Here is a 22586-nt window from a genome sequence, read left to right as displayed (position 1 = left end):
TACAGTCAGATCAGTGACAGCTCCCTCCTGTGACACACACAACTGCCTTAAACCACTTAGTTAGCGAAGGTGAAATCTCCTCCTTGAGCCCACATGTGTGACCATAAAGTCTCTTGTTTGTGGGATCCCAAATGCCCAATGGACCCACTGACATGGCAGGTCACTGTCTGACAAGCTTCCTTTAACCAATCAGGTGAGGCGCTGCAAAAGTCCCTTGTGATGTCACTGCCACACCACCGCTGCCTTGCAGGGCTCCTATTCTGCCCCTGGCCAGCCCCTTGGCATGTTTGAGCTGCTCCCCCGTGCGGCCCTCCCACTCAGAGAGTTTCCAATCGGACCTGTCAGTGCAGAGAAGAGAATAGCGATTGTGGGGCCAGTTTGTGCCAGAGCCAGCTCTAGGTTTCTTGCCACCCCAAGCAAAACTTTTTTTGGCTGCCCCCTTTTTTTGTTGGCTTTTACACATTTGCACTTTCTAATTTTTTTTTACTGTTTAAAATTATTTAAAAATGAAAACTGAAAATGTGTAGTTAGTGAAATAAAACAGTTTCCTACTAGTGTACTCATTTTATTTTAATAAAATCACAATGACCAAAACCAAATTGATAGACCAGAGAGGGAGGTCCAAAAGCCACGCTCACAGAAAATGGGCTAATAAGGAGAAGTCCTGTGGCACCTTATAGACTAACTGATTTATTGGAGAACAAGCTTTCGTGGGCAAAAGATGAAAAGTGGGCAAAAGTGGGTCTTGGCCATGGACGATTTTCTGCAAATACTTCTTTTCCAGAAAAGCATCCTGCCAATGTAGACACGCTTTTTCCGAAAATGCTTATAATGGAAAACTTTTCCGTTAAAAGCATTTCCGGAAAATGGATGTAGACGTAGCCAGGGAGTGATGCTGCCTCCATCCTCTCCTATGGCCAGATGGGGGCCGGACCACGAGGCTTCTACCAGGATCGGGGTCAGGGACAGGCCTCCATTCAGGAAAGCATTGAGGAATTTGCTGAACCCCAGCTCTGTGCGGGACACAGTTCTCCATTTCAGCCCAGTTCTTGGTCTCCGGCTGCACATTACACTCTACTCTCAGCAGTGTCACTGGCTGCAGGAGACCTGCGGGAATATTTGTCTTGTGTCCCTAGAACACAGAGAGTTCCTAAAATATTCACCTGCTGCTCTGGGCACCGAACTGCCCTTTAACACTGAAGCACTATGTCTACACAGGCAGCTTCTTGCACAAGAATATCTTGTGCAATTGTTCTTGGGCAAGCAGTCTTGTGCAAGAAAATGTCCACACTGCCATGGATGAGCTGTGCTTTCGTGCAAGAGCATCCATGGCAGTGTGGACACTCTCTTGCACAAGAAAGCTCTGATGGCCATTTTAGCCATAGGACTTTCTTGCACAAGAAATCCCTGCCGAGAGTCCACACTGCCCACTTGCACAAGAGCTCCTGTGCAAGAGAGCTTACACCTGTTAAAAACGAGCATAGTTCTTGTGCAAGAAGCCCTCTCTTACCGCCATACTGTAAATCTTCTTGTGCAAGAGTGGGCAGGCAGTGTGGACTCTGTGCAGATTCTTGCTCAAGAATGGCCATACTTGCACAAGAAGCCCTGAGTGTAGACATAGCCTAGTGCCCTATAGCAGGGGTGAGGAACCTATTTTAGCTGGGGGTCGCTGACCCACAAAGAAGGAAGACACTCCTCACATTCCTCTTGCACACGGCAGCATGTGGGGCGGAGGGAGAGGGGTCAGCATAGTAGATTTTCTTTGCTCCAGCCTCATGATGGGGCAACAGTAGGGCTGGATTGAGCCCCCATCATTAGGTTCCCCACCCCTTTTATAGAGCAGGGAGTTCATGTGTCTCATTCTTTTATTCTTTCCTTTCTCCCATTGCCCCAGAGGACTATTGCCTGACCCAGCATAGAAACTAAGGGTTATTCCAGTACTGAGTGGGGATTAGGAGACAAATTAACCTTGTGTGAAGGGAAAGGAAAACTAAAGTGTTTCTGCCTGGTTTCGAACCAGGGACCTTTTGCGTGTTAGGCAAACGTGATAACCGCTACACCACAGAAACCAGCTGCTTTTACAGCCGCAGCGCCTTCCGCCCAGACACGCTCAGGTGAGCTTCAAGGCAGGTTTTTGGCCATCTCTGCTTCATTCTTTGTACTCCCCAGCCGTGTCCAGGGCATGGGGCAGAAGGCGCAGATGGAAGGTGGGATTCCAAACCCCTCATCTTAGGGACCGATATTCCGAGTGAGAAAAGAACAGAAAAGACCAGAGGCGGATGGGGTAACAGGGCACCTTTACCGCTGATTCTGGATCCGCCTCAGATCCCACCTACCTGGGATGTGAGAGAGTGAGGGTATGTCTACACTACCCCGCTAGTTCGAACTAGCGGGGTAATGTATGCATACCGCACTTGCTAATGAAGCCCGGGATTTGAATTTCCCGGGCTTCATTAGCATAAGCGGGGAGCCGCCATTTTTAAATCCCCGCTGCTTCGAACCCCGTGTAGCGCGGCTACACGGGGCTCGAACTAGGTAGTTCGGACTAGGGTGCCTATTCCGAACTACCGGTACACCTCGTTTCACGAGGTGTACCGGTAGTTCGGAATAGGACCCTAGTCCGAACTACCTAGTTCGAGCCCCGTGTAGCCGCGCTACACGGGGTTCGAAGCAGCGGGGATTTAAAAATGGCGGCTCCCCGCTTATGCTAATGAAGCCCGGGAAATTCAAATCCCGGGCTTCATTAGCAAGTGCGGTATGCATACATTACCCCGCTAGTTCGAACTAGCGGGGTAGTGTAGACATACCCTGAGAGACGAAGGGAGCCCAAACATGCTCCCTTATCTTAGTTAGCCCGCAGTGCAAATGCCCCTGTAGGCCACATGCGCCCTGTAGAGCCGAACGCGGCAGTGCGAGCACCCGCACAGCGCACAGACAGAGCCATGGGCTGAGGAGCGTTAGCCCGCCCCTGTCTGCTTATTTACTAGAGTTTGCTGAAGTCGGCTCATTATGGAGGGGTCCTGACTAAGTGCAGAGCCCTGTGTTCATTGGAGCTCAAAGGACCAATAACTGAGAAACCCAGCGACATAGCAGTGTAGCTAGAGAGCCCCCTTTAGAACCTTCCAGATTGAACCGCGTCTCTCTCTCGGATCTAGGGGCGGCGGACAATAAACCCGGGAAGGGGCTGGAGCGATGTATCCGTTCGGCTGGGAGACAAGCTACTGCCCGTCTCTCCAGGGCGGAGTCACCATCTCTGCAGCCACCGCCAGGTTCCAGCTCTCGCTGCAGCTCCGCTGGCTGACAGCTGGAGACAGCGCCCCCTACTGCTACGCCAGAGGGGCCAACAGTGGCACAGAGCGCAGCGGAGACCTGGCTCAGAAGGGAGGTTGTTTCTACACACACACACACACGGGGCGGTGTTGATGTCCCCGGACTTGCACTGATTGGAGCTAAATACCAGTTTATTAGGTTGCAGATCGCTCTAGCCCTGAGAGGGCATCGCCGATGGATGCCTCTTTTGTCCGGAGCGGGATTTAAATTCTGGCAGCAAAGACTACAAGGCACCACTGGGAGTTGAACCCAGGATCTCTTGTTTACTAGACATGCACTTTAACCAGCTAAGCCATGGCACCCTCCCTGAAAGTTTTTTTCCTTACTGTTCTACTTTATTGCCCAAGACAAAGCCTTCACAGTCCAAAGTAGAGACACTCCCCATTTCCCTCAGCACTTCCACACCTACTGGAAGAGAAATCCGAATTTACCCATCCAGGTGCTCTAAATGGGCCGCTTCTGAAGGTATTGGAAGTCTCTCCAGCTTCTCTTGTCACTCCTCTCAGAGAAGCCTTAAGCACCTGCTCTTGCAATGTTAGGGGACACATGGAAATGACTTGAGGGTCACTCCTCCACACAGATAACAAAGGCTGTGCCCAGAGTGGGATCTCGCGAGTCTATACTACATCAGCTAGAACAGGGGTCTCCAAACTTTTCAGCCCGAGGGCCACATTAACTATCAAACAGCAGTTCGGGGGCCGACTACACACTTGAGGTCCAAATAAAAAACAATCAAAACATGGATGTTGTTTTTAATTATTTATTTAATATTATTTTATTCAGTTATTATTTAATAACACATTGATACACTACTAAAAAGTAAGCAGCGAATAAGGTTTTGCAATGTAATGATCGGTTGGAAAACATAACGCACTACTGCGTGCCTCTATTTTAATTCGGTAAAAACATAACGTCCACGTAAGCGGCGGCTGATCTTGGCAGGATACATGTAAATTTCCGTAATTTTTTTTCCGTAGACAAAAAGGTCTCCACGGGCCGGATGAGAGGGCCTCGCGGGCCGCATCCGGCCCGCGGGCCGTAGTTTGGAGACCCCTGAGCTAGAACACCTGGGCTACGTCTACACTGGCCCCTCTTCCGGAAGGGGCATGTAAATTTCACGAGTCGTCGTAGGGAAATCCGCGGGGGATTTAAATATCCCCCGCGGCATTTAAATAAAAATGTCCGCCGCTTTTTTCCGGCTTTTAAAAAAGCCGGAAAAGAGCGTCTAGACTGGCCCCGATCCTCCGGAAAAAGTGCCCTTTTCCGGAGGCTCTTATTCTTACTTCAAAGCGGCGGACATTTTTATTTAAATGCCGCGGGGGATATTTAAATCCCCCGCGGATTTCCCTACGACGACTCGTGAAATTTACATGCCCCTTCCGGAAAAGGGGCCAGTGTAGACGTAGCCCCCGGCTGTGTCTACACTGGCCACTTATTCCAGAAAATCAGCCGCTTTTCCAGAATAACTTGCCAGCTGTCTACACTGGTGTGACGTAGTGGGGGTACCTGGCTGGTTTCTATGCTGCTGGCTCTGGGGGCCACGACCCAGCAAAACAGGATGAGTCACTATGCAAACCAGTGGCCAGACACCCCCCATGGAGAGGAACAAAGGAAGGTGGAATGCTGCCCTGGCTGGGGGGCAGGGCTGGAAGTTAGTTAGTTGGTGGCTGGCTGTCTGTGAGCATGGAGGAGACAGCCTAGGGAGAGGAGCTGGAGTTTAGGGGCCCAGTCTCCCCCATCTCAAGGGGGCCTGAGGCATCCTAGCCCAGCTCTGTGAACAGATTCCATCTGTGCTGTGCTGCATCCTGGAGAGGCAATAAACTTCCTCTATTCCACTGGCTGGTGCAGTCTGTTTGTGCCATTTCGGGGTGCAGGAGACAGGGGACCCCCAACGCGCCGTCACAACTGGCCCCTTGAATTTCCGGAAAAGCACTGACGATCTACTGTAAGAAATCAGCCGCTTTTCCAGAAATATTATGCTCTTATTCCGGCAAAAGTCCTTTTTCCAGAAAACTGTTCCGGAAAAGGGCCAGTGTAGATAGCACAGGAGTGTTTTCCTCAAAAAAGCCCCAATCGCGAAAATGACAATCCAGGCTTTTTTGCAGAAAAGAGTGTCTAGATTCGCCATGGACGCTTTTCTGGAAAAAGTGCTTTTCTGGAAAAGCATCCTGCCCATGTAGACACACTTTTTCCGGAAATACTTGTAACAGAAAACTGTTCCGTTAAAGCATTTCCGGAAAAGGGTGCCAGCGTAGAGGTAGCCCTGAAGATCTGCAGGATCAGGGATCAGTATTCACTGTAGCATAGACCTGCCCACAGAGAGACCCTGACAGTGGCCAGATGGGACAGGGTCAGTCTCAGAAACGTTTGTAGCTTTGCCACATGGAATCTCCTTCTTGAGGTTTCTGCTTGAGGTTGGAAAGAGAATTTGGGGTCACATTCATGAGCGCAAGGAGGAGACTCGGTTTAGCTTTCACAGCAACGCAATTTGGAGAGATTTGTGTGTAGGAAGGAGCAATAAAGAGGAGGCTTTCCCTGACTGACAGCAGATCTAGGGGAAACAGGACTACAAACCAGCGATAAGAGTAGGAGTCGAACCCACGTGTGCAGAGCACAATGACTGGGCCACCTCCTCGGAACCAGTTTTATTTCTTCCGAAGTACCCAAAGTCAGCGCTGCTGGGAACCCGTGTGGCTCTTGCTGGCGGGCCAGGGACACCTTAAACATCCCCTGCGCGCAGAGAGGCGTGTCGGCTATTCCCAGCAGGTCTAGGAGTGTAATGGACAGACGCGCGTGGAGTGGTCACAGGGCAGCTGCACACAGCTCCGGCCGGGCGGGGCGGGAAGTCCCAGCCTCTGGAGGGGCATTTCGGGGACTGGCCGCTAGTGACACTGTCTGTCTCTGCTCTGATTGCCCCTGACGGCGAGACACCGGCCCCTACAGCAGCGGGGACAGTCCCAGGCGCTCGGCGCTTATCACTTCTCTACAGCTGCTGTGTCCCCGGGACTCCCTCTCCCCTCCCTTGGCTCCCTCAGGTCCCGGCCACGCAGAGCTTCCCGCCTGCCCCGGTCCTGTGGATTTGAGCCTCCAGGCTGCTTCCAAAGGGCCCCCGGGAGAAAGGGAATTTCCTTCAGGCACTGGTGTGACGGCGCGTTGGGGGTTCCCCGTCTCCTGCACCCCGAAATGGCACAAACAGACTTCACCAGCCGGTGGAATAGAGGAAGTTTATTGCCTCTCCAGGATACAGCACAGCACAGATGTAGTCTGGTCACAGAGCTGGGCTAGGATGCCTCAGGCCCCCTTGAGATGGGGGAGACTGGGCCCCTAAACTCCAGCTCCTCTCCCTAGGCTGTCTCCTCCATCCTCACAGACAGCCAGCAACCAACAAACTAACTTCCAGCCCTGCCCCCCAGTCAGGGCAGCATTCCACCTTCCTTTGTTCCTCTCCATGGGGGGTGTCTGGCCACTGGTTCAACAAGTTTGGCCTTACCTCTGCCTAGCGAGGTTTTCCCTGCTGGGCCGTGCTCCAGACAGCAGGGGTCACCACAGCCCAGCAAGTACCCCCACTACGTCACAACTGGCCCCACAGGTGAGGAATGGGGGTGACTCTCCGGCCACCGTCAGGATTCACTGGGCTCCTGCCGCACAAAGAAAATTAAAAGTCACCCTGTTAGACACGGGCTCTGCCCCTCCCTTCTCAGATTCAGGGCCTGGCGCTCTGCGCTCGCGGGGAAGGCTGAGTGAGTCCAGCCCTTCGGTCGCGGGGCAAGCAGGCAGCGGAAAGAAACACAGACCCGGCCTGGGCACTCTCGCTCGGGTAGCTGGGAAGAGGAGTCCGCGGGGCTCGAACCCCCCGCTCATTATCGTGTCTCTCCTGCTTCCCGTCGAGCTGCCCTCAGGGACCAGACCGGCCCCTCCGCAGCGCTGTTCCCTAGCGCATCCCTGCACACCGCGTCCTTGGGAACCGAGAAGCCTCGACAGAGCCTCGTCCGCCGCTGGGACCATCAATTCTCGTTCCCGTGGCCAAGTCACCACGGGCTCTGAGCTGGCTCCTGTCCCGCGTGGCTGTTGTGACGCGCTCACTGTGACGTCACTGCCTCCCGAACTGCCTTCAGCTGAGGAGTTGCAAAAGGCCCTTCTGATGTCACTACTCCCTCCCCCCCCCCCACGCCTCTTTGAAGGGCTTATCACACCCATCCCCCCATAAAGCCTCTGTCAGTCTCTGGGGCGGCCACCAGCCTCTCTTCCTGCCCCATCTGCCCCCCCCCCCGGGAGAAACTCCCCCTCTGGGCATCTCCCGGCCTTGTGTGTCCTAGGCAGGCTCCGGCAGATTTTAGAGGAGCCAGCGGGCCAAGGGTCGCCTGGAGCTTTTACCCTCGCACCGGGGAGATGTTTGAGTCTCCAGCCCTGCGCCGGCAGCGGTTCTTCCCCCGGATGTTCATCTCTGCTGGGTCACAGCCAAATGCAAATCACTGGCCCAGCGGAGTCTCCTTGGTCTCCTGTAGGGCCCAGTCCCCTGCACCCTCCGACCTGCCTTCCCCGAACACTGTGACGTAGTGGGGGTACTTGCTGGGCTGTGGTGACCTCTGCTGTCTGGAGCAAGACCCAGCAGGGAAAACCTCATTATGCAAAGGTGACTCCATACTGGTTGAACCAGGCAACCCTCCATGGGGAGAAACAAAGGAAGGTGGATGCTTCCCTGGCTGGGGGCAGGGCTTGGAGAGGGAGTTAGTTCCTGGCTGGAAAGCAGGGGAGAAGGACCTGGGGAGGGGGTTGGGATCCCCCCATCTCAAGGGGGGCACTGAGGCCTCAGCCCCCAGTTCCTGTAACTAGATTAGATCTGTGCTGTGCTGTATCGTGGAGAAGCAATAAACCACCTGTATTCTACTGGCTGGTGAAATCTGTTCTGGGGGTGCAGGAGATGGGGGAACCCCAACGCGCCGTCACACCCCGTGGATGGAGCTTCCAGCGGCGAGCGACAAGGTGCCGTAAAAGCAAGAGCCCTGGAGCCGTGTCTCTCTGGTGTAATGGGGAGACCTGTCCCCAAGGGGACATCGCCATGTGCCGAGTGCCCACCCCCTGGCGCCCCTTATATCCGGCCCGGGGAACCCGCATGCAAATCCCTGCCCGGGGGTTCCTGTTAAATACCAGCGCCTGGTTCTAGGAGCCTCAGTCTCCGCCCAGACACAGCCCTGCCCGGCCCTGCCCGCTGGGGAGTTGCCCTCAGTGCCCGGGAACGAGAATGGAATCTCTGCTGCTTTTCCTCGCCCTGCTCGCCACCCCCAGCTGTGAGTGTCCGTGGGGCACGTGGTGAAATTAGTGTCCCACAGAGAGACGTTGAATGGCTAAATCCTCCCTCGCTTGCTTTCCCTTTCCCCAGGAGAGTGTGGACCAAGGGCAGTCAGGGGTGTGGCCCATCTGGAGGGGCGGAGCCGCGTGGGCAGGTATGCAAATGTGTGTGCGAGTGAAGCATTGTGGGAGTAGGAGCAGGCTGCCCAGCGAAGCCCTAATCTGCAAGCGGGGATCTGGGGTCTCGGGACTGGGGGGGCGGGTGGCAGCAGGCAGCAGCGGGAAGCGGTGCCGGCGGGGTTGTTTGGAGGTGGAGGTGGGAGCCACCGTGATGTGAGAGTTCGGGGCGCGTGAGGGCTGGCGGGGGCTCTGGGACAAGGCTTTATACTTACCTGGCAGGGGAAATACCACGCTCAGGAAGGTGGTTTTCCCAGGGTGAGGCCCATCCATTGCACTGCGGGTGCGCTGGCCCCTGCGATTTCCTCAAACAGAGGAAACTCGACTGCACAATTTGTGGTAGTGGGGGACTGCGTGCGCGCTTTCCCCTGGTATAGTTGCTGAAAAAAAGACAATCTTCTTTCCGCGTTAGGGAATTAAGCTGACATGAATAACTCTCACCTATTTTGCACCCATGCAGTTAAACAGATTCCCCAAGAACCGTTCCCGGCGGTGTATAAAGCAGGGTTAATGTTTGACGCTAGGAATTGTGTTCGCTCCGCTTTGGAAGTTTTTCATCTTAAGTATCATCAGTTTATTTCCCCGCGGGGCTGGGCTCGTTGCTCGTTTTTGTTTCTTTGCTTTTTCCTTGTCTGGCAGGAGAATGGTCTGACCAAAACCGCGTGTTTCTCCCACCTTCTTGGGAAGTTCTGATCCAAGCTACAAGCTCCCCGCCCCCACTCACCTCTGGACCCAGCTTGGGTGTTGGCACCCCCGAGTAACGCAAACGTTTAAGAAAACGAAGGTCGGAAGAAACTGCCCCGGGGCGCTCTCAGGGCGGCCGAGTGATCTAACAAAGCGGCCCACTCCAGGGCCTGCCTGTCCCCTCATGGGTGTTCTGGTCTCCGAACTCAGCCGTGGGTTCAAATCCCGCTCCGGGCGCCGCCTTTGCTTCCTGTGCGGAGAAGTAACCGCATGTCCATGTCCCCCTGTTATTGCAACAACACGCGCTTAGGAATCTGCCGGTTCGGGGCACCTGGACAGGTACGTTCTGGCTCGTTCCCCAGGAGATAGTTGGTCTTGTCTGGGCTTTGGTAGGCTGAGGGGGAGGCGGAGGGGAGAAGCGCAGCAAACACTGATCAGAATCTGTCCCTTCTCCCTGAGGAAACAGGAACCCAAAGGGCGCCCAGAACTATTTTAACTCAGACAAGTATCACAAACGCTGGAAGAGCTTCTGCAACGTGCCCGGGGCTGGAGTGGGTGGGACGGTGGAGCGGGATCACAGTCTAAAACCCGTCCCTGCAAGGCCGCATCGCCATCACCGCGGATTCTTCCAGCACCAAGTATTATCTGCGGCTCAGCTCGCTGACAGCTGCAGACACCGCCACGTATTTCTGTGCCAGACACAGTGCAGGGACCGGCACAAACAGGGGAAGCGGATTCTGAGCATGGCAGTGAAACCAGAGCAGCAGGGAGAGCTGAGACCTGAGCCTCGCCCCTTCCCACAGGGACACGGACAGGGATTGGCCTCCTTCGGCTACAGCCCAGAACTTTCCCGCCTTCCAACGTCCCTCCCTCCCGCTGTTCGCTGCTGTGACCGGGGCAAATCCAGCCTGGCTCGCTCTGCCGGTCACACGGGGCGGCCTCTCGGCTGCACAGACCCAGCCAGGGGGAGCCGGCCCCAGTCTCCCGCCCCGAGCCCCCTTTGCACAAATCCCCGCTCCAGTGACCGACTCCTGCTGCTTCCCCTTTGCCGCCTTCGCCTGCGGTTTGTGAGAGCCCGGGTCACCCCCCGGACTGATCCAAACCCTCATTCCCCGCCCGCGCCCGGGGAGAGGCTGCCGGACACACCGCGCTCGCCAGCCCCTTATTTGTAGCCTTCCAGTGAGTGACCCAGCCCCGTGCAACCCCTTCCAGGCACCGACCTCCTGACCCGCATGGACAGGACCTCGGACACCTCCACGCAACGGGATAACTACGTGACAATCGGGCCCTAAATTCAATACCGGGGAACCGGGCTCGAACCCGGCAGCTGCTTCTCCCCTTTAACCCACCTCCCTGGAGCTGGGCGCTGCACAAACACAGCGGGGCAGAGTCTGACTCCGCCCTGAGCCCCGAGCCAGCGATTCAGAGTTAAGGGAAGGAGCCTGGGTCCGTTATAAGCAGCGGGCCATGCAAATAGGGGAGAGAGGTTCCTGTTTAAATCAGAGCCTCTCTCTGCCCAGCCTGCACCCGCAGGGACAACCCGCAGCCCCTTGGCTCAGAGCAGGGACCAGCCAGTCCCCGGAGAACTTTCCCCGCCAGCAGCAGAGACAATGAGACTTTGGGTCGCAGCTGTTTTCATCCTAGCAGCTCTGGAAGGTATTTAGTTCCCGATGAAGCGGCAGAGCCCAGACAATTCTGGCTGGTTTTATGCCGGTTCTTCTAACATCCCTTTATTCGCAGGTGCCCGGTCCCAGGAGCTGGTGGAGTCCGGGGGGGATGTGAAGAAGCCCGGAGACTCTCTGCGCCTCTCCTGCAAAGCCTCCGGCTTCACCTTCAGCAGCTTCGAGATGAGCTGGGTCCGGCAGGCTCCCGGGAAGGGGCTGGAGTGGGTCGCGTATATTTCCAGCGATGGGAGCGCACAGCTCTACGCAGACTCAGTCAAAGGCCGATTCACCATCTCCAGGGACAATCCCAACAACCTGCTGCACCTGCAAATGACCGGCCTGAAGCCCGAGGACACCGCCCGCTATTACTGCGCGAGAGACACAGCGACACGAAACCTATTGACTCTCCTGCACAAACCCAGGCTGCAGAACCCGCGGCCGCCACGCGGGGGCAGCAGAGACACGAACAACCGGGCGCTGCGCACAGAACCGAGAACAAACTTCGGTGGATGAAATACAAACCCGCGGGGAGATTTTAACCCTTTCGTTGCCTAGAAACGCCCCCTCTCCCCCCCCCCCCCTTGCTTCACGGTGTTCCCCTGGGCCTGCGGGGCAGACATCGCCGGCTGCCTCAGCCAGTCCCGTGGAGGCGGGAGCCCTGTTCCCACGGCCCGGCTCGGCTTGCTGATCGGGCACTTGCACTGATGTAAACCGGGATTCATTGGACTCGTTCCAACGTGGCTCCTGCGCTCCCCTTCCCCCACAGAGACCCGGGTCCAGCTTCCTCGGAGCCACCCCGGCCCGGGAGAGAAAGTCCCTCGTGGCCTGGGCTCTGCAGCAAGTCACGCAGAGAGGTGGCAGCGGTTCCTTCTGCCCCTCGGCTCTGTGCCAGCGCCCGTGGGGCGGAGGGTGACGGAAGGAAACACGCAGACAGACCACAGTCAGTTATCAGAGGCCTTAGGAAGCAAGAGCGGCTGGACACTGGGTCTATTTCGGACAGCAGAGGGGACTTGAGTCCAGGTGCGCCCCTGTGCCTGTTACAGAACAGGAGTGACTGTCCGCAGCTGGGACAGGACACACACACACGAACCGCACACACAGTAACACACAGCGCAGACACACAAACAAATCAAACACAGTCACTCAGACACAGAGACACTCGGACACACTCACGTCTCCTCCCCTTTTCTGAGGCTGAAAGGGCGAAGAGGGGGAATCGGTTCTGTGGTTACTGACGGGAGAGATCCGCACGGGGGCAGCAAAGCGTCACGTTCGCTTCGGAGACTGAACGTTTGGCCTCGGCTCTGCAGGCTGGGCTGGAACCGCAGCGCGGGGCTCTACCCAGCCTAATCGCTTCCCAGTCAGTACGAGTTCGGTACCCGGCGCCCCTTGGAAGTTCGCCTATCGCCGCTCACAGGCAGATTTTCTCCATTGGAGAGTGCCGAAAAGAAGACGAATAAAGTTAACTGAATTTGTGTCGCTTTTTATTCCCAAGTCCAGCTCACCCGGTCTGGGACAGGCTATGACCCGGCTTTCCAAGGGCGACTCACCATCACCAGGGACAATTCTGGAAGCACGGCCTGGCTGCAGCTTTAGTCCCTCCAGAGAGCGTTTGCACCGGTCAACAGTCCGGGATAATTTCGCCCCAAACTTCATAGCCCCGTGACTCACTTAAGTCGCATGGTAACGAAAGTTTTCTGGCTGAAGCGCTAAGTCACTTTTCAAAGTATGAATTAGGCCCCTGTGTCACTTGTGACACCAACAAAATATCCCTGAGCAAATGTCGTGAATGCCAGACAACGGGAGACTTGGGGGAAGAATCTTTCAATATCTCCTGCTGAAGCTAATACCCATTAAGTCTGAAAAAATAAGGGGGGGTGCCCCCCATGTCACCCTCCCTTTCACAGTGGAAGGTGGGGTGTCAAATCCCTGCTCCCACATCAGGCTGAGGAAGGATGATCTTGGCTGTATCATTTGCTAGGCAAGTGATCTAACCACTAGGCAATAGGAAGCACCATCAACTCCTTCTGTGGTCAAGTGATTTGGGGGCGCTATTATCAGCTGAGGCTCTTACCTCCAAGGCTGTGAATCCCAGCTGGAGCTCGGTACCTAACTCCCTTCTCGGCATTTGCTCGAGCTAGAAGCTGCATGAGGCAACCCTCCCCCGAGTGGTGGCTTTGGAAGGCCCCCTAGCTCTGTGATCACCGTACGCAAGGAGGCTGAGGTAAATACGGTGAAGTGGGTGCACGCTAGGGGCTGACCCTGGCAGACCGAATCAGGCCCTCGGGCCAGTATCTGAAGCAAGTTGCAAGAGACCGGAAGTCACATGACATGTTTACCTTACCCGTGTGTCCTGCACGAACCCCCGACACTTGTATGTTCCTATCAGCCCTGGTACCTGCTTCTCACCGCACTGGGAAGCTCTTTGTAAGGAGAGGTCAGTTCTGTTATGCCGTGCTTCACAGATTGGGAAACTGAGGTACACGGAGCTGAAGGGATTTGCCCGCCGTCACCCAGCAGGAGGGACACAGTCAGGATCCGCATGTAAGTCTCCTGAGTCCGAGCCCGGTGCTTTGTCCACACAAGCCAGCATGCTCTGTACTCAGCAATGCCCACGTGACCCGTGCGGTGCAGCAGCTCAGACTAGGGGATCCCAGCAGAGATTTCTGGTAACAATAACTAAACAATAAAATAATAAATCGTGTCCCTCCCGCTGGCTCACCCACGTGTGCAGGCCCCTCACAGACACCTCAGGGTGAGGGATGTGGCCCCTTCCCAAGGGCCGGGATCGCTGTGACTGCGGGTGTGTGCAGCGCCGAGCACAACGGGGCTGCGGACTTGGGTTCGGTTTCTAGGCGACACCTCGCTGGTGACTCGTGGGAGCCGCACGAGCCGCTCGCTGGGGACTGTGAGGCCGGGGCCGCATCTCTGGGCACTAAAGAGCGAACGAACCGGCCCCTGCTTTGCATGCCGCGCGCCCTATGCAAATGAGGGGTTTGTTTCCCCTCCAGCACAGACTATTTCTTGTCCCGCGGCTCCTCCCAACGCCCAGCCCGTGTCGCTCCCTCCGGGTCTCGGTGCCTGTGTCTGTCCGGCTGCCCAGCGGGGAGATGAAATTCCTGCTCCCGTCTCTCCTGCTCTGTGCCCTGGCGGCAGGTAAGTGCCTCGGCGCGAGCTGTCTCTGCCCCGCGGAGCCCGCCGCGCCCCGCGCTCTGGCTGAGGTTTCTCCTGGCTCTTTGCAGGTGGCCGCTCCCAGGTGACACTGCGGCAGCCCGGAGCCGCCCAGGTGAAGCCTTCGCAGACCCTGAGCCTCACCTGCTCCGTGTCCGGATTCTCTCTCACCACTACCTGGTATGGAGTGGGCTGGATCCGACAGCCCCCGGGGAAAGGCCTGGAGTGGTTGTCCACTGTGTGGTGGGATGATGGCAAGTGGTACCAGGACTCGCTGAAAAGCCGCTTGAGCATCTCCAGGGACACCTCCAAGGGCGAGGTGTATTTGGAAATGAGAAACCTGGAAGCCGGAGACGGCGGCACCTATTACTGCGCCAGGGCTTACACAGTGACACAGAGCCCAGCAGGGACTCGTACAAAAAGGGGAAGCGGATTCTGAGTAGCGCAGCGAGGCCAAATGAGCTCAGAGCAAAGAGATTTCCCGAACCGACCAACCTCTCTCTCAATGAAAAGAAAGAATATTTTCCACCCGGGCGTATCCGCCTCCCTCTCCCGGGCGGATGCGAACAGCTGTGCCAGACAGAAGCAGCCCTTCCCCAGCTGGAATAGAGCCCCTGTCGCTCAGGCTTTCTAGTTAGGCACTAGAGCAGCGTTTCTCAACCAGTGATACGAGAACCATTTGGGGTACTTGAGAGAAGTCTGGGGGTAGATGGGTCCCCGTTTAAGGTGCCTGTAGCCTGGGTGCATCTGAAATGGGGGGCCAAGGAAGGTCTCAAGGAAGTGGGGGTGCACTCGCACTTGCCCACCGAGGTGCTGATGGGGAATGACCTAGAGGAGTGGCCCCATGAATCCCAGCGGGCTCTAGTCACTACCCGGAGCCAGAGCCAGCGAGGGGCTGGCAGCCTGGGTCCAGGGAAGGACTCCAGGCAGAGTCCTCAGGTTCCCATCCCAGCGGACACGGGGTCCAGCCAGGCTGGGACTCCGGATCTAGGCAAAGGTGGGGTACAGGTCCCGATCCCTGCCTCAGCAGCTGAATTCCAGGCTGAGGTGCAGGCAGACCCCTCCTTGCAGAGGCTGAGGGACCAGGCTGGCCTCCGTGCAGTTCAGCCCCTGGGGAGAGGTGGCCAGGAGAGATTCCTGCAGGAGTGTGGACTCCTGTTCCGTGAATGGCTTCCCCCCAGGAAGGTGAAGGCATGGGGGGTCCAGCGGCAGCTGGTCGTCCCCCGAAAGTATCGCCTCAAGCTGCTGTATTTGGCCCACGACGTCCCTGTTTGGGGCCACCGGGGGATCCGGAGCACCCGGCTGAGGCTGCTCCAGCACTTCTATTGGCCGGAAATCTTTACAGCCTGTGACGGCGCGTTGGGGGTTCCCCGTCTCCTGCACCCCGAAATGGCACAAACAGACTGCACCAGCCAGTGGAATTGAGGGTGGTTTATTGCTCCTCCAGCACAGCGCAGCACAGATGTAATCTGGTCACAGGAACTGGGCTAGGATGCCTCAGGCCCCCTTGAGATGGGGGAGACTGGGCCCCTAAACTCCAGCCCCTTCTCCTAGGCTCTCCTCCATGCCCTCCGACAGCCAGCAACCAACTCACTAACTTCCAGCCCTGCCCCCCAGCCAAGGCAGCATCCACCTTCCTTTGTTCCTCTCCATGGGGGGTGTCTGGCCACTGGTTTGCATAGTGACTCATCCTGTTTTGCTGGGTCGTGGTACCCACGGCAGCCAGTGGGGGTTCCCCCAGAGCCAGCAGCATAGAAACCAGCCAGGTACCCCCACTACGTCACACAGCCGTGCAGCGGTACTGCCGGTCCTGTGACTCCTGCCAGAGGGGCGGGAAGGCCCAAGACAGGAGTAAAGTGGCTTGGGGGTCCCTACACCATATGGAGAGTTATGGGAGGGGAAGGCCTCCCTGGATGGAGCGTCGGGGGTGGAAGCCACCCTGGCTGTCCAGAGAAGGCTCGCTGGGCTCATGGCCCCGGCCTGAGGGGGGCATTGGAATCGTTCTGGGAGGGGCTGGTGGGCAAGGCGAGGCATGGGATAAAGACCTGATTCAGAAAGCACCCTGCTTAGCATCAGGGCCACCTCTAGGTTTTCTGCCACCCCAAGCAAAACATTTTTTGCCCCCCCCTTTTTTTGTCCGGGGAGGGTGCACACACAAATGCAGCTTGTGCAGCTTCCTAGAGGGTGGGGCACATGCTTCAGAGGGGGAGCCCAAACCCCGGGGCATTTTCATCTCCTAGGAGAGCACCAGGGACTCCCCACGTGAGGACAATGGGAGCTGTGGCAGGTTCATCCACAGCAAGTCAGTTACAGACTTCCAAAGCAGGCAACTGCTCACATCACCTAGTGCTGGAGGCCGAGTCCCACTCCGTACTCTGCAAAGGGATTTTATTAGAAGTCTTATAATCACTCAGACTCCATCCCCAACACATAAACTGTCCGACTCTTGGTGTCCAGGGACAAGAATCAGCCTCACTCTACAATGAAACAGTTCAAAGGGATTAAGAGAACTTTTGTTTCAACTCCCCAGCTCAACTGTCCAGAACAAGACAGGCACCACACAACAAAACCTCACTAGCCTAGGACCTATTCCATGAGAGCAGCCCGGTGCTTTTTCCTTCAGGGACGGACAAAACAGCCTCTGAAGCAGGGTGGATTGATTTAAATAGCTTTGATTTAAATCTCTAATTTTCATCATGATTTAAACTGGCAAGCAGAAACCCAAGGTTTAAATGAGTAATTAATCATTTAAATTATACTTTTAAAATATTTTCCTAATATTTCCTGTTTTACCTCATTTATGATTTGCTAAGTGGTGCCTACTTTTTTTAAAACATAAGATTTGCATCTACTTCTGTCTGGAGGGAAATTCTATTTAAAATAAACAAAACCAGCATTTAATTTTGTATGAAATAAAGCTACCTTAAATGTGAAGGACACACAACAAACATGTATCCAAACACATTTTGCCTCTAAAATTCATTTTTTAAACAAAGGAAATATCCCCGTCTCCTCTCTCCAGTCCCCACCTCCCCCCCACTCATGGGTGCACCGCAACCCAGCTCCACAGACAGCGCCACCTCCTCCCCCCCCCCCCCGGGAGCAGGGGAAGTTGCCAGCTGCCCCCGCCCAGCCAGGAGCTGTTCAATAGGCTGAAATGGTCATTTTGGCCTGTCTGATGCGTCAGACACCCCTGCCCACTGGTCCTCCCTATGGCCCATCTGTGCGCCATCCTCCATGTAGCGACACCCTGCCTGCCCCCCAATCCAAGTGCCCACACACGGCCTGCCCCCTCAAGTCCCAACACCCACACACTGCCTATTCCCCCCAAATCCCAACACCTAATGCTGCCTGGCCCCCCAAGTCCCAACAGCCACATACTGCCTCCCCCCCAACACCCAATGCTGCCTGCCCCCCAAACCCCAACACCCATACGCCCCCTGCCCCCCCCAGGCCTCAACACCCACACTCCATCTGGCCCCCGTAAGTCCCAATGCTGCCTGGCTGCCAACACCCAACACTGCCTGGGAAATACCAGCCATGGGCAGCCAAAGAGACTCTACTGTGAGCCAGGAGCGTATTGTAGATCTTTCGATTATATCAATTGAAAAAGACCTGTGTAAAGAAATGGACTTTACTGACATAATTGAAGAATGTGCTGCCAAAAGAGCTAGACAGCTAGAATAGATTTAAATACAAATGAAAATGTTTAATTATTAATGCAGAATTGTGTTTAAGAATGAATTATAATATCATTAAAACAAAAATTATCCAAGTAAATTTAAGTTTATATCAAATTTACTCAATTCACATTTAATATGCAAATAGCCTTCAATTTGCACATGTGATGCCTTTTTTCTGTTTTTTCTCCAAAAGGGGGGGGGGCGCAAAATTGTGCCGTCCTGGGCCCCACAAAACCCTCATCCGTCCCTGCCCAGCCTCCCTGCCCTGATCCCCTCATGTACCCCAGCCCAAACTCCTGCACCTTCACTGCTACAAGCCTGCAGCTTGCACACTGCTAGAAATAATCCAGGACACTCTGGATGCAGGTGAAAACAAGCGGAGGATTTATTATTCACCAGCTGATGGAGTGACACGCAGGGGTTACCCTGGTGAACACTGGTTAATTAACACAATACAATAGGTTATATAGTTAGCAGGTGGACGGAGGAGAAATGATTTGCTAGGTCTAGCAGCAAGACGAAATGAGCACATAAGCCAATAGAACTACTAAAGATGACATAATATCTCCGTCCATTGCAAAGTAACAACTTATTAATTAATATACGGGTGGTTATTGTTTAAATACCAAAACATGTCAGCAAAACAGTAATAACATTTTAGTCTGCATAGATGATGATGTTGCTATAGCAGGCGGGTATGGCCTTGAGTTGGTGCAGCGCTTGGTTCTCAGGCTTATTATCTAGGAGTGAAGCAAGACAGTTTAAGCAAATTTTATCTCAAGCAAAATGTGTCACGTTACCAACTGAGACCCTGTTCGAGTGTTTTAGAACGTGGTTGCTATGGTGCTCAGGGTCTTTTACTGTCTGCAGCTCTTATCCTGACTGTGGTGTTCCCAGGCCTTAATCCTAAAATGGAGTTATGCTGTTTAGAGGCCTACTAGCACATTTAGGGCTGCCTCAGTTTACCCTACCCACACAACCCCAACCCTCCCCCTGACACCAAAACTGTGCAGCCTGGGATCCCTTGAGCCAGCATCCTCTTCTCTACTTCCTCCTGCATCCAGATTCCCTCCCAGAGCTGGCACCTCTCACCCCTTCCCACTGTATTTTTTGTGAGGTACAATAGCAGTGGCGACAGCATGAAAGGCCAGCACAAAGTCGTTGAGCTCCCTTCTCCCCCCCCCCCCCCGTTCTCCCCAAAAAAGACCCCGGGGAAAAGTTGTTAACCAAAAAAAAAGAGAGAGAAGCCGTGCCCTGGGATGGAAGTACCAACATCTATTCCCCCCCGCCGCGTGGTGGTGGTTTGTTTTTTTTCTCAACAACTTTGTCCCCGCTCTTCACACTGTCTCCATTGCTATTGTGGCTCTTCGTCTCAAACGGGTTGGCTACCCCTGGTCAGTGTCTTATTGGACCGGTCACATGCTCCCTGCTGGCTCTCGGTGCAGAGCTGGCCCAAGGCACAGAGCATGCGACCGACACCTGCACCTCTCTCTGGGCTCAATCTCTCCAGCTCTTTTTATTTCACAGAGCCACCAGTTCATGTCCCTTGCAGCCTGCTGGTACCTCCCCAGTAGCATTGGCCATTGGTCCTAACTATAACGGAGCAAGGGTTTGGAAAAGGTCCCTGCACCCGCGTTGCTCACTAGACTGTGACTCTACAAGGGCAGGGCAAGAAGGTCACAGATGGGAGTGGAAATAAAACCTTCTATTTGGTCGGCTTTGATACTGGCCCTAACCCCACCCATGCTGCAGCTATTCCATTGTCACCTAAGCAACCCAATGGGCCAATATCTTGGAAACCTTAATTTCCTGCAAGTTTTGCACAGGGCCTCCTGGACCTCCCTGTTTCTCAGGGCGTAGATGAGTGGGTTGACCAGGGGCGTCAGGACGGTGTAGGAGACTGAAAGAACTTTCTTGAAATCGCTCAGGTGGTCGGTGGTCGGGAACATGTAGGCAATCAGGAGCGCTCCATAGTAAACACTCACCACGATGAGGTGGGAGGAGCAGGTGGAAAAGGCCTTTTGCCTCCCAGTGGTGGAGGGGATTCTGAGGATGGTGCTGATGATGCAAAGGTAGGACACCGAGGTGAGCAGGAAGGGGACCAGTGAGAAAATCAAGCACATTGAGAACGCCAACGTGTCCATCAGCAGAGGGTCATTGCAGGAGAGTTTTACAAGGGGAATAAAGTCACAAAGGAAATGGTCGATAGTGTTGGGGCCACAGAAGGTTAACTGGGTTATTGACACTGTGGTTATACTACAAGCAAGGAATCCACCTGTCCATGATCCCCCGGCAAGCTGGAGACAAGACCTGCCACTCATCTGGGCTGCGTAGTGTAGTGGGTTGCATATGGCTAGATACCGGTCGTAGGACATCACCGATAGGAGGAGGCATTCTGTGACCAGCAGAGCACCGAAGAAGTAAAATTGTGTGAGACACCCAGTGAAGGAAATTGTCCAGTCCCCAGTCAGGAGCCCGGCTAGAAGCTGAGGCAGAAGGGTGGAGCTGTAGCAGATCTCCAAACACGACAAGTTGCCCAGGAAGAAGTACATGGGCGTGTGAAGGTGCCGATGGGCCACAACCAGCGCCAGGATGAGGATGTTCCCGGCCATGGTCACCAGGTAGATCACGAGAAAGAGCAGGAAGAGAGGAACCTGCAGGCCAGGAAGCTCCCTGAATCCCAGGAGGATAAATTCTGTGATGGATGTTTGGTTCCCTTGTCCCTGGCTTGCCATGGGGTGTGTCTGTGGGGCACAAAGAGGGACACTGTGAGCAGTAACTAACATTCATTGCAATATGGCAGCCTTGTCTTCATTGCCTCCCACTGCCAGCCCTGGCACAGCAGCCAAGTGGGGAATGGAGGGTGGGGAAGGGAATCGCCGTCTCTCGATTTCTGAGCAGAGCCCAGGTGAAACAGACCGTGTCTCTGCACCCTGTGGAGCGTCTTGAAAGCTGGCACCAGGCACTCAAATCCTGTGGCCTTGGGCTCAGACAGGGAATACAGACCCCCTGACAGATGTACCAGACACCAGATCAGACAGTCACTCCCATCACTGCCTGGTGGCTAAAAGCTGAATGAGGGAGGGGCCGTTCCACTGGGGAGATCAGCCAGGAGGGGATATTTCACAGGACGCTCCAGCAGAGAAATAAACCAAGCAAGCGGTCCTGGGACCCATAAGGGCTGGTGTGAGGGGCTTCCCTTCACCCTGGTTCTGCCCCTTTAGGCAGAAAGCAGCAGGGCACAGTCTGAAGTGCAGATAGTGGGGGCCAGTGTCCAAGCAGGTGGATTCCCACGCCATGCCCACCTGTCGGGTGCATCTCTGTGGGCCAACAGTTTCCCTCTCCCCAACTACAGCTATTCACCCAACAGACCCCTTCTTGTAACCCCCAGCCACACACACCAATGGGCTCCCCTGTCCCTCTGCTCTGTACCCAGGCTCCAATCATGCAGAGCCCTGCCTGGGTCTCTGTTCCTCATTCCCCTATTTCCAGTGCCCCATTCCCCCATGTGACGGCGCGTTGGGGGCCCCCGTCTCCTGCACCCCGAAACGGCACAAACAGACCGCACCAGCCGGTGGAACAGAGGAAGTTTATTGCCTCTCCAGGATACAGCACAGCACAGATGGAATCTGGTCACAGAGCTGGGCTAGGATGCCTCAGGCCCCCTTGAGATGGGGGAGACTGGGCCCCTAAACTCCAGTCCCCTTCCCTAGGCTGTCTCCTTCATGCTTCCAGCCAGCAACTCACTAACCCTCTTCCCGCCCTGCCCCCCAGCCAGGGCAGCATTCCACCTTCCTTTGTTCCTCTCCATGGGGGGTGTCTGGCCACTGGTTGCATAGTGACTCATCCTGTTTTGCTGGGTCGTGGTACCCACGGCAGCCAGTGGGGGTTACCCCAGAGCCAGCAGCATAGAAACCAGCTGGGTACCCCCACTACGTCACACCCCATTACCAACCCCCTTCCCACTCCACCCTTCTCCTCCACAGACACAGAGACACCCACCGTGCAAACCCCGATGGCACCTCCTAGAAATCATGTTCCATTGGGGGGGGGGGTGAGTCAGGGTCTGTGTCCCACCCCTTTGGTCCTCCTTGGGAGGAGCAAGGAGGGAGGCTGCGTGGGTCAAGGGCTGGCATTTCTCTTGTCAGTGTTTTACCTCCCCGCCGGATGCTATGAAACTGGGAGGGGTTGCAACTGCTGTGGAGGATAGGGTCATAATTCAAAATGATTTGGATGAACTGGAGAAATGGTCTGAGGTAAATAGGATGAAGTTTAATAAGGACAAATGAAATGTATTCCACTTGGGATGAAATAATCCATTTCGCAGATTCAGAATGGGAAACGACTGTCTAGGAAGGAGGCCTGCAAAAAGCCATGTAGGGGTCATAGTGGACCACAAGCTAAATATGAGTCAACAGTGTGATGCTGTTGCAGAAAAAGCAAACATGATTCTGGGAGTCATTAATAGGAGTGTTGCAAGCAAGACAGAGAGATCATTCTTCTGCTCTACTCTGCGCTGGTGAGGCCTCAGTTGGAGAATTGTGTCCAGTTCTGGGCACCACATTTCAAGAAAGATGTGAAGAAATTG

The 22586-nt window shown here is 55.0% G+C and overlaps 1 protein-coding gene, 3 non-coding genes and 1 gene segment (V, D, J or C); 2 read left to right on the top strand and 3 right to left on the bottom strand.

Annotated features, from left to right (window-relative positions):
- Positions 1-1996: 1996 nt before the first annotated feature.
- Positions 1997-2069, bottom strand: TRNAV-AAC (transfer RNA valine (anticodon AAC)). Its single transcript has one exon. It is a non-coding gene; the product is annotated as a tRNA-Val (tRNA).
- A 1489-nt stretch (positions 2070-3558) lies between these two features.
- Positions 3559-3632, bottom strand: TRNAT-AGU (transfer RNA threonine (anticodon AGU)). The gene has a single exon. It is a non-coding gene; the product is annotated as a tRNA-Thr (tRNA).
- A 5371-nt stretch (positions 3633-9003) lies between these two features.
- LOC142821421 (U1 spliceosomal RNA) lies at positions 9004-9167 on the top strand. Its single transcript, XR_012898196.1, has one exon. It is a non-coding gene; the product is annotated as a U1 spliceosomal RNA (small nuclear RNA).
- Positions 9168-10891: 1724 nt separating this feature from the next.
- Positions 10892-11657, top strand: LOC142821251 (Ig heavy chain V region 3-like). The segment is given in 2 exon segments: positions 10892-11136; positions 11221-11657. Coding segments are annotated over 2 exon segments (483 nt in total).
- A 630-nt stretch (positions 11658-12287) lies between these two features.
- Positions 12288-20733, bottom strand: LOC142821250 (olfactory receptor 10A7-like). Its single transcript, XM_075912092.1, has 3 exons — positions 19799-20733; positions 14460-14655; positions 12288-12338 (listed from the first exon to the last, which is right to left on the bottom strand). Exons 1-3 carry the CDS (start codon positions 20731-20733, stop codon positions 12288-12290), a joined length of 1182 nt encoding a protein of 393 aa, XP_075768207.1.
- Between the last annotated feature and the right edge of the window lie 1853 nt (positions 20734-22586).

The sequence above is a fragment of the Pelodiscus sinensis genome, chromosome 30, assembly GCF_049634645.1.
Source record: "Pelodiscus sinensis isolate JC-2024 chromosome 30, ASM4963464v1, whole genome shotgun sequence".
Classification (NCBI taxonomy): Eukaryota; Metazoa; Chordata; order Testudines; family Trionychidae; genus Pelodiscus; species Pelodiscus sinensis.
This window is presented reverse-complemented; position numbering and strand designations above follow the sequence as displayed.

Coding starts and splice junctions, on each gene's coding strand:
- LOC142821250 (XM_075912092.1), bottom strand. CDS start 20,733: ATGGCAAGCCAGGGACAAGGGAACCAAACATCCATCACAGAATTTATC. Junction 14,656..19,798: donor AAAACTTGCAGGAAATTAAG/GTTTCCAAGATA, acceptor TCCGGCTTCCAG/GTTTCTCATTTCCAAATACA. Junction 12,339..14,459: donor AGAATCCGGACACGGAGCAG/GTGAGGCTCAGG, acceptor TCGCCCTTTCAG/CCTCAGAAAAGGGGAGGAGA.